Source organism: Petaurus breviceps, unplaced genomic scaffold, assembly GCF_028583685.1.
Source record: "Petaurus breviceps papuanus isolate PSGF00001 unplaced genomic scaffold, PetGlider_PUasm1.0 91041, whole genome shotgun sequence".
Classification (NCBI taxonomy): Eukaryota; Metazoa; Chordata; class Mammalia; order Diprotodontia; family Petauridae; genus Petaurus; species Petaurus breviceps.
In genome coordinates this window covers 15,014,589-15,025,497 of record NW_027187400.1, presented here as the reverse complement: position 1 = coordinate 15,025,497, position 10,909 = coordinate 15,014,589, and the positions used below count along the sequence as shown (strand labels likewise).

Below are 10,909 nucleotides of genomic sequence, written 5' to 3'. Positions count from 1 at the left end.
TTTTATTGATTATCTAAATTCAAAGTGATGGAGAAAATGTTAATAACATAGAGTAAAATTTTAAAGGATGTCATGCACGTTTTTTTTTTTTCTCCAGGAAGATTGTTGTTAGACATTTACCAGCATGCCTTTAACTACAGTAACACAACTGGAACCCTTTCTGGAAAACAGAAATGAAAGAATCCCCACCTGTAAAATGTGGGAGTTGGTTAGCTGGCCTCCAAGGCCCCTTTTAGCTCTAAATCCTATAAAACCCATGACTAGATCACTTAAAGGGCCTCACAGATTCGGTTAAGTATAAGCTTGTCACTGCTCAGTGTCATCACCAGTTGGAAGCTGAGAGCCATTCAAACAATAAACTGACTCATGTTTTGGAGCCCAAAGAGGCTCAGAGTCATCGGACTTCAGATTTCATCTAGGCCAACCCCAGCCAGAACAGTAATCTTCTCTATGGCATCCACAATAATCATGGGCCATGGATAACCATGGAATCTTCCCTATGACATCCATGGCCAACTAGTTTCCCCTTGAAGTTCCCACCATCCAGTGATAGGAAACTCACTAGCACCAGAATCTGCCTATATTTGGACAATTCCCCCAAAACTAATTGGAGAAAAGGGAGCATCAGTGTTTTTTGAGCCAACAGAAAAGGATCAATTCTGACGAAATTTGAATAGAGAGAGTTAAAGGAAGGTGAAAAATGAGGTCATTACCGTCCATCAAGGAAAGCTTCCTGAAGGACATAAACCTTGACCAGAGTAAGTCTTGGGTCCTTCAGCTCTTCCAACCCATTCAAATGTTAAGGGATTTCCTATCTCTTCTCCCCATGTCTCCCCCTTGCCCACCCAGCCCAGACTAATCCTTCCTCATGGTGTAGCCTTGGATCACATTGTTGAAATAGGCCATTGTGTTACGCTCAGGATAGAAAAGAATCATGTAGCACTTGGGGCCAAAATACCCCATACTGATGCCAATCAAGTTGATCACTGTGACAGACACATCAAAGATGCTGACCAGAACCCCCTGGTAGACGGACATGAAGGTGCAGAGGAAGACGGAAGAGATGAAGTAGAAGGTCATGCTCAGTGTGATGAACTTGGCTTCATTGTAATTGGTCGGTAGCTCCTTACCCATGTAGGAAAAACTGAAGCCCAAGACGGAGAGGACGAGGTCCAAGCTCGTGTTGAGCAACAAGGCCTTGCTGTAGTTGGCATTGCAGTTGAGAATCATTATCTGGGCATCTTCAGGGTCGAATCCGATTGTGAGGTTGGTGGGTGTGATCATAATATTGACAGTCACAATGACCACCTTGAGCAAAGTGATCAGGACCACAAAGACGTAGGGCCCATTGTACTTGACCCAGTAACTATAAGCACGAGGCAGCTGACGCGCCATCTTGAATATGCAGACTATCTGGAAGGATCTAACGGTGATGCAGGCAATGCATACCGTAAAGCATAGGGTGAAGAGGGTCTGGCGGCAGAGACAGGTGAAGACGGTGGGCTCCCCTATGTACACGGGCACCGCAGCATAGGCCACCAGCAGTGGTGTCAGCATGAGGAAGCACATCCGGCCCCCCGCAGAACGCACCATGGGTGTCTGGAAGTGCACCCAGAAGATGATGAGGATGGCCAGGGTACCAAGGAAGCCTAGGCTGGCAAAGATGACAACAATGATGGTGGGGGGCTCCTGCCACTCCAGGAACCTTAGGCGCCTCTTAAAACACTGTACATCCCCTTCCTTGGACCACTCAAACTCTGGGCAGGACTGGCATTCAAAATCATCTGCAATGAACCAGGTGAAAGGAGGAGGGGTAAAATAAGGAACTGTCATATCCTCAAAGACAACCACCCCCCCTGCGCATTGGGATGGGCAGTGCCTGAGAGGTCACGTCCTTCATCCAGGCCAGGTCAATGCCATAACCTTTTACCTGGCACCCATACTTTTGCTTCTTTTCTTCTAATTCCTCTTGATGTGGTCATCTTTATAAAACTCAGTCTTCCTCTTATCACTTCTCTGCTTAAGATCCTGCAATGGCTCCCTATTTCTTTAGGTCCAAACTCTTCTAACTGGTATCCAAGAACCACTACAGCCAACCTGCTCACCTAACATACCTCCCTCTCTCCCCAGTGTCTACCCGCCAGGCCTGCACACACACACACACACACAGACACACACATACACACACACACACACACACACACACCTCACTACCTTTGCTGATGTTGCTGGTTCATCACCCATTCCTTTTCCTTTCCCATCCTTCAAGGCCAAGCTTACATTCTACCTCCTCTGGGAAGACTTTCTCAACTTTCTAAAGCCCACCATCAGCTACTCTTTTTCTAATTTCCTGAAGGACTCATTGTCTATAATGACCAAGTATGATGGACCAAGCACAGTATAAAGGAGAAAGGCTTGGTGCCATGAGAAATGGGCTCAATTCCTCTGTTTACTCACCATGGATCCTTATGACCTCTCTGGGCCTCAGTTTCCTCATCTGTAAAATGTACCTGATGATACATGCACTACCTACTTCAGAGAGCAGTTGTAAAGAAAGTATCATCAGGGCAGCTAGGTGGCGAAGTGAATAGAGCACCAGCCCTGGAGTCAGGAGGACCTGAGTTCAAATCCGGCCCCAGACACAACACAAAAACTAGGCATGTGACTTTGGGCAAGTCACTTAACACCAATTGCCCTGCCTTCCCCCTCCAAAGAGAAAAAAAAAAGGAAAAAAAAGAAAGTATCGTGGAAACCTTAAAGGGCTATAGAAAGGGGGGAGTCTCAGCTTTTTTCCCATGTGAAATGAGGATAGTCCCTGCCCAGGTGATGGCCTATTTCATTTAGTTATGTTAAGGATCCGTGAGCTCATGGATAGGAAGGAGTTGGAATAACAAAAATGATGAGCTTTTTAAAATTATTATATCATGATCTCTGAATCTTAGTTTCTTCCTCTGTATAATGGGTATAATAACCCTTGCATCCCCTACTTCCCAGGGTTGTTATGCAGAAAATGCCTAGGAAACAAGAGAGTGTTAGGTGAAGTGACTGTTGAGTGACATGAGGGTCAAGTGAAGAAGAAGTCTGGACAAATTTCAATTGCCTTCTGGACTGACCTCATCTTCATGATACCCATCATTTTAGAGATGTTAAAACTGAAGCAGAAAAAGGAGGGGTGAGAGGAAAGTCACTTCTCTAGGCACACCAAGAAGTAATTCAGAAGCCTGTAAATTGTCCTGGTGATTCCAGGGTCCTGTGACCTCTGACCAGGGGAAGACCACTTGGGAAATTAATTCCCCACTCCTAGAATTATACTAATGTGCTACCAGGAAGTCTTGCCTAGCTCTGTGGCTTTCCCTCCCTTTGATGCTCTCAAATAGAAAAGTGTGGCAAATGCCAGCCCACCCCTACCCCTTGAAGGCCCTCCCAGTCTTCCTAAGCTATCTCTAGGCAGCTTCAGAGGGGGTGGGAGGCTGGTGCTTTCATTCATTCTATTAGCAGCCTTCTTGCTCCATTAACTCAATTAGCCTGCCTATGAAAACAGCTTCACACCTCATCCCCTCCCCTGATGGATCTCTGCACCCTCCAACCCAAACAGGACTTGGCCAGCTGAGAGCTCCCTCTCCAGACTGGGGACATCTGCCCTACGGGCTCTGTTGGTAGGGTGGGAGGGACTGAGTTGCTGTTACCCTGCCCTCTGGGCTGGCTGGGGAAGCCATGGGCATCCTACCTGACTGGTTGAGGTAGGTCCCAGCCAAGCAGTTGATACACTCGAAACAGCAGGTATGCAGCCCCACTGCCTTCTTCCACTGACCCAACTGACAACTCTTGGAGCAGACCGAGGAGGGAACCTGAAGAGGGAGGGCAGAGAGGTGTTGAGCCACTGTTTCCAGCCCAGGTCCTTCCCCTCCAATGCCATGCTACCAGCTGAGCTGAGGCCTTCATCACCAGGACCAGTATGAGGGTCTTCTAATTTCCCTGTCCCCTTCTCCAACCCAGCCTTCATGGGTCTATAAAAATCACCATTCTACTCTATACCTCTTACCATGTCACTGCCCTTCTCAAAAACTGTCTATAGCTCCTGAGAAATACCATTGGTCTACCAAGCACCCTCCCGATCTCTCTTTACTAGCCTTTAGCTAATACCATATCTCCTCTTGAGCTCTACATTCCAGCCATACTGGACCATTAGCCTTCTCCCAGCCTCAGCCTGCCCTCCTCTACCTCTGTGCATTTCTCCGTCCTCCCCAAGCCTCTGCCTCTCACCTTCCTTGTCTCTGAAGATAGAACCTATCCCCGCCCCCCCCACCAGATTCCTTCTTTTAGAATTTACAATGAGACCTGGGCAAATTCCTTCACTTCTCTGTTTTCTCTCTTATAAAAAGAAGGTTTTGACTAAATTGTCTCCAAAGACCCTCCTTCCTGTCTCCAGGCCAGGTCCCTGGGCACTGCCACCCCCACACCATTCAGTGCCCCCCCCCAGAGCTGACCATGTTGTTGGGTGTGTTCCAAGAGATGTTGGTAACCACATTCTGCAGCTCCCGTTGGTCTGGTTTGTAGAAAGCGATGCTCTTGAAGGGGTTGCGACCCTCTTCCCATTGCCAGTGAATGATCTCTAAGCCCAAGGGTGCATCCCCATGCTTGTTAAAGAAGATTCTGTGACCCAATAGGGTGAAGTTCACCTTCCGAATTTCCTGGAGCAACTAGGTCAGGGAAAAGCCAAGAACAAGGATGGGGTTCACTGGCCCCTAAGGAAGGGTGCCCAGCTCTCCATCCTGTCCCCTAGGTCCCAGGGTCTGGATCAATCAGTCAAAGAGCATTTATTAAGTATTGACTTACATGCTAGGCATACAATGAAAGGCAACAACACTGTCCCTGCCCCCAAGGAGCTCACAATATAATGAGGGACACGAACACACAAATACACACACACACATACACACAACACGGTACAAACAAGAAAGACAGAATGTTACAGTGGAAAGGACATGGGGTTGGGAGTCAGAGGACCTGGATGTCAGACATTCGAAAAGGAAAGAAGAGACGGGACATCATGGCCCTGCTCCTCCAAGGCTGGGGAGTTACAGGAAGGCAACTCTAGAGCCAGTACCAAGGAGAATCTCCTCACTGTATGAGGGCACTAGAAAGACTTGCCAAAGGACAGAATGGACACACGCCTCTTTGGCCGAGTCAATTCCCTTCTCTTGAGCTCAGATTCCCCATATGCAGGTCAGCCCTCATTAGCCTTCACCCCCTGGACTGTGTTATAGTCCTCTAACTGGTCTGCCTACCTTCTTTCTAGAACCCGTCCCCCACATTGCTGCCAAATATTCCAGAACTGCTGATTGATCTTATGTCACTTCCACCCTGCTAAAAACAATCTCCAATTGCATGGGATTTCCTTAGCTTGGCACTGAAGGCCCTCTACCGTCTGGCCCACCTACCTTGCAGGCACATTTGGATTACTCTCTTTACCTGCCCTCCAGTTCATTCAAACCAGCCTGATAGAGATCCCCTGTGTCTTTGAGCCCCCGGAAGCTCCATGTCTAGCCTGCACTTCCTCTGGGCTTCTGCCTCATTCCCAGCTTCCTTCAAAGCTCAGACTCAGGGGGCCCCTTCCTGTGGGAGATCTTTCCTGAACCCCTCCATTATTAGCACTCCCTCCCTCTTGAGATCATTTGTGTTGCTGTTAAGTCATTTTTCTGAGGTGTCCAACTCTTCGGGACCCCATTTGGGGTTTCCTTAGCAAAGATACTGAAGTAGTTGGCTATTTCCTTCTCCAGATCATTTGACAGATGAGGAAACTGAGGCAAACAGAGTAAGGTGACTTGCCTAGGGTCACACAGCTTCTAAGTATCTGACTCAGGATTGAAATTCAGGTTTTCCTGACTCCAAATTCAACACTCCAAGCCCTGCACAAGCCTGTGGGTTAGACTTGTTGCTACCAGAAATAAAAGCTAACATTTATACAACTCTGAGGTTTGCAGAACCCTCCACCTATATAACCTCATTTGATCCTCACAGCAACTATGTAAGATAAATGCTTTTTTTTCCCTATTTTACAGATGAGGAAACTGAGGCTACAAGAGATCAAGCAACTCGTCCAGGGTCACAGAACTAGTGGCCCTGGTATCTGAGGCAGGATTTGAACTCGGGTCTTCCTTTCTCCAAACCCAGTGCTTGAGACTTGGGAAACCCTACAGGATAAACTCCTTGCTGCCCTGATGTCAGCCAATGGTGGGTCAGTCTCTCTCCCTGTCCCTAGCCAGGCTCACCTTCCAGGGATATACCACGCCCTTGGAGCAGCCGGTATCATTGCAGCCCAGCAGTTGGTGCAGGGCATGGGCCACAGCATAGACGGCCGAGTAGACATTGTAGACCACACGCTCCCCAGAGAGGGTGAGGATGGTGCTGTAGGATTTCGTGGTGTCCAGGCAGCTTTCACATTCCTGGTTGCAGGTGGGTTCCGTCGAGTTCTTGCTCACCAGGGGCCTCTTGACCTGAGTCTGCCTGATCCTGAAGTCGCTAAAGCCAGGGATGGAAATGCTCTGGGTGGTGATGCCCAGAAAGGTGCCAGCTTGCTGGATGTTGGCGATGTTATGGATGACAGGGTCGATGGACCAGGACTCCGAGGCAATCCACACAGTGCCTGTGAGGTTCTGGAAGATGACCTCCTCAAAGAAGTTGTAGAGGGCCAGGTCCAGGGACATCACGGCCACCACGTTGGCTGTGCTTTTCTTGATCTTATCGACTATGGCCTCTATCCTTTGTTTCTCCTGGGGAAGTATGGTCTGGTTGCCCACTGGGACAGGAAGTGTCTCCTGGAAGGCAATGCAGATATCCCGCCCCTCCAGCTTCTCATTGAACAGCTGACTGTTCTCCCGGCCATAATCATCACTGCTGGCAATAATGATGACCCAGTTCCAGCTGAAGAAGGTTATGAGTTGAATCATGGCCTCTATCTGATGCTCGCCGCTGGGGATGGTGCGGAATAAAGCTGGGAACCGACTGTTGTCACGAAGGTCATCACTGATGGCGCTGTAGCTGATCTGGTAGGGGTAGGGGAGAGCTGCTGTCATCACTGATTTTAGCAGTAAAAGCAACAGGGAAACACAGGACTTAGGAGGAAACCTGGCGGCTGCCCAGTTCAACCCTCCCATTTTACAGAGGAAGGAATAGAGACCAGGAGATGTTAAGTGACTGAGGAAGAAAGCATAGATGGTTCTACCTAGTTCAACCCTCTGATTTTACAGAAAAGGAGACTGAGGCTCAGAAAGGTTAATGGACTTTCCCAGGGTCCTAGAGCTAGTAAGTGCCTGAGGCTGGATTGGAAGTCAGGTCCAATGCCCGCTGCACTGGGTAGGAAGAATGACTCACCTGTGGGAGGAGGAAGAGGGAAAGGAGGTTGCTGACAGTGGTGACAGATTCTGAGGTGTCAGGGCCAATGACAGCCACCACCCGGGGTTCATAGCTGCTGTAATCTTGCTGGATGGGCAGATTGAAGTTCTCCTTGGCCAGGAAGTAGAGGACAGGCTGGATGTTGTTGGTAACGTAACACACGTCCACCATCTCGTAGCCCAGCAACAGCCCCGGCAGCAAGCTGCTGTCATTGTTAATCTCCTCTACAGCGAAGCGCATGGCTTGCATCAGATTGTAACCCAGCACCTTCACGTCATAGCTGAGGGCAGGTGCACCAAGGGAGGTGTGGAGAGACAGAGAGAGACAGAGACACCGAGAGAGAGGGAGAGGGGGAGAAAAGGAGGGGGGGGAGAGACAGAGACAGAGAGACAGAGAGAGACAGAGAGAGAGAGAGAGAGAGAGAGAGAGAGAGAGAGAGAGAGAGAGAGAGAGAGAGAGAGAGAGAGAGAGAGAGAGAGAGAGAGAGAGAGAGAGAGAGAGAGAGAGAGAGAGAGAGAGAGAGAGACAGAGAGAGAGAGAGACAGAGAGAGACAGAGAGAGAGACAGAGACAGAGACAGAGACAGAGAGAGAGACAGAGAGACAGAGAGACAGAGAGAGAGAGACAGAGAGAGAGAGAGACAGAGAGAGACAGAGAGAGAGACAGAGACAGAGACAGAGACAGAGAGACAGAGACAGAGAGAGACAGAGATTGACAGAGACACAGAGAGAGGGAGAGGGAGAGAGACAGAGACAGAGAGAGGGGGGAGGGGGAGAGAGACAGAAAGACAGACAGAGACAGATGGAACAGAGAAACAGAGAGACAGAAAGACAGAGACAGATGGGACAGAGGGGAGAGAGAGACAGAGAGACAGACGAGACAGATGGGACAGAGAGAGAGACAGAGAGAGAGAGGGAGAGAGAGAGAGAGGAGATGGATCAACCCCACTCTTACTTTCTGTTGTAAATCTAATATTCTCTCCACAGCACCAGCTGCACAGGAAATTCTGGCCTCTTTATCAAATCATATTCACCACTAAGATCACCATCCTCATTTTCCTCATCCCTATTCCCATCCTCCCTGACCCTGACTTCCACCATCCCCATCCCTTTCTCCACTTTCATATCAGATGAATTCCACTTTTCCTATTACCACCATCACCATCCTCACTCTCCCCACTTACAGCCCTACTTTTACCAATTTCATCAGCCTCAATGCTATCACGATCCTCAATTTCACCACTCTCCATCACTGTCCCTACTACCACTATTATCACCATTGCCACTTTCACAAGTCATTCACCGTCACCAGGACACCCCAAATGATCACTCACCACCATCCACTTTCCCATCACCTCTCTTTTTTCAATGTCAATTTTCCAATGGCCATCCCCACCACTGGCATCATCAATTCTATCTGCCGCCCCATCATAAACTCACTCTTTGCACTGGGGCACCTGCATGTAATTGAGATGAGTTGTGCCCTTGACATTGGCATGGAGGGTGAACAGTCCGCCCAGGAGGTAATCCCCAGCCAGATGGAAATCAGAACTCTCCTGGACCTCCACAGGCATCAACAGGAGGAAGAGGAGCATCAAGGAGATAATGGTCCTCATGGTTCTGTACTGTTGTTCCTTGCCACCCTCTGCACCTAAAGGGGTCCAGGTGTCTCTGGCTGGGACCTGCCTCATCCTCTCTTTATTTGTACAGCCTCTAAGAAGCCTATTTACATAGAGTCATGGAAGAAAGAGAATAAGCAGGTGGGACTTAGATAAGAAATGGGAGGAGCTAATCTGGGATGGGAAAGTAAGGAATCTCCCAAGACCTGGGGTCATGGACCTGATTGTGCTGAGGACTAGGGGTCAGTGCCAGGGAGAGGGGGTGGAGGTGGGGGTGTATTTCTGAGAGAGAGAGATGGAAGACACAATATAATAAATTCTGACTGGGATCTGTTTGATTGTCTGAGATAGGAGGGTCCTTAGAACCCAGACTGTCAGAGGTGGGAGGGTCCTTAGAACACAGAATGTCAGAATTAGGAGAGTCCTTGGAACAAAGAATGCCAGAGCTGGCAGGGTCCTTAGAACACAGAATGTCATAATTAGGAGAGTCCTTGGAACAAAGAATGTCAGAGCTGGCAGGGTCCTTAGAACACAGAATGTCAGAATTAGGAGAGTCCTTGGAACACAGACTGTCAGAGGTGGGAGGGTCCTTAGAACACAGAATTAGGAGAGTCCTTGGAACAAAGAATGTCAGAGCTGGCAGGGTCCTTAGAACACAGAATTTCAGAACTGAGAGGGTGTTTAGAACTTGGAATGTCAGGAGTGGGAGGGCCCTTGGAACAGAAGAGGTCACAGCTAGCCAGGGTATCAGGGATCATTTAGCCCAACCTCCTCATTGACAGAAGAAGAAACTGAAGTTAGGGATGGCAAGTGATTTTCCCAAGGTCTCCAGACACAGCTATTTGTCTTGGGGTAGAATGTCCTTGCTGAGAGCAGAGCTGTGCACCTTCAGATTCCAAGTCTTCCCTGACTGAGCCCCAGCTGCAAAAGAAATCAGTTTGGAAATAGCCAAAGGAGAGATATTAACTTCTCCTTTCTTCCTGTCTATTAGAGAATAAAGCTCCTGAAAAGGGACACAGACACTAGTCCAAGCATTCTGGAGAACAATTTGGAACTCTGTCCAAAGAACTATAGAACTGTGCATGCCCTTTGACCTCTCTGTATCCCAAAGAGATCATAAAAAAGGGAAAAGGACCCACGTGTACAAAAGTATTTATAGCAGCTCTCTTTGTGGTGGCCAAGAATTGGAAATTAGGAGGATACCCATCAACTGGGGAATGGCTGAACAAGTTGTGGTATATAATTGTAATGGAATATTATTGTGTTATAAGAAATGATGAGTAAGATGATTTCAGAAAAACCTGGAAAGACTTACACGAACTGATGCTGAGTGAAGTGAGCAGAACCAGGAGAATGTTGTACAGTAACAGCAACATTGTTCAATGAAGAGCTGTGAATGACTTAGCTATTCTCAGCAACACAATGATCCAAGACAATCCCAAAGGACTAGTGATGAAACATACTATCCACCCTCAAGAAAGAATTAATATTGATTGAATACAGACTGAAGCATGTCATATTTCACTTTCTTCCATTTTTTTCTTTTATTCGAGTCTTCTTGTACAAAATGACTAATACAGAAATGTTTTACATAATTGCACATGTATAACCTGTATCTGATTGCTTACTATCTGGGGGGAAGAGGAAGTAGGAATAGAATTTGGAGCTAAACACTTTAAATAAAAATGTTTTTTTTAATTGGGGAGGAAAAATAAAGGAAAGAAGGAAGAGAAAGAAAGAAGGAAAAGGAAGGAAGGAAGGAAGGAAGGAAGGAAGGAAGGAAGGAAGGAAGGAAGGAAGGGAGGGAGGGAGGGAGGGAGGGAGGAAGGAAGGGAGGAAGGATGGAAGGGAGGAAGGAAGGAAGGGAGGAAGGAAAGAAGGGAGGGAGGAAGGAAGG

General features: G+C 48.0%; 1 protein-coding gene across 1 annotated transcript; it reads right to left on the bottom strand.

Moving 5' to 3' along the window:
• Nucleotides 1-855: 855 nt before the first annotated feature.
• On the bottom strand, nucleotides 856-9,009 carry TAS1R2 (taste 1 receptor member 2). The gene is made up of 7 exons (XM_069078429.1): nucleotides 8,834-9,009; nucleotides 7,375-7,675; nucleotides 6,273-7,046; nucleotides 4,488-4,700; nucleotides 3,728-3,848; nucleotides 2,098-2,100; nucleotides 856-1,784 (listed from the first exon to the last, which is right to left on the bottom strand). The coding sequence occupies exons 1-7, from the start codon at nucleotides 9,007-9,009 to the stop codon at nucleotides 856-858; spliced, it is 2,517 nt and encodes an 838-aa protein (XP_068934530.1).
• Between the last annotated feature and the right edge of the window lie 1,900 nt (nucleotides 9,010-10,909).

Coding starts and splice junctions, on each gene's coding strand:
- TAS1R2 (XM_069078429.1), bottom strand. CDS start 9,009: ATGAGGACCATTATCTCCTTGATGCTCCTCTTCCTCCTGTTGATGCCT. Junction 7,047..7,374: donor CCCTCTTCCTCCTCCCACAG/GTGAGTCATTCT, acceptor TACCCCTACCAG/ATCAGCTACAGCGCCATCAG. Junction 4,701..6,272: donor GCGTGGTATATCCCTGGAAG/GTGAGCCTGGCT, acceptor TCCCTGACCTAG/TTGCTCCAGGAAATTCGGAA.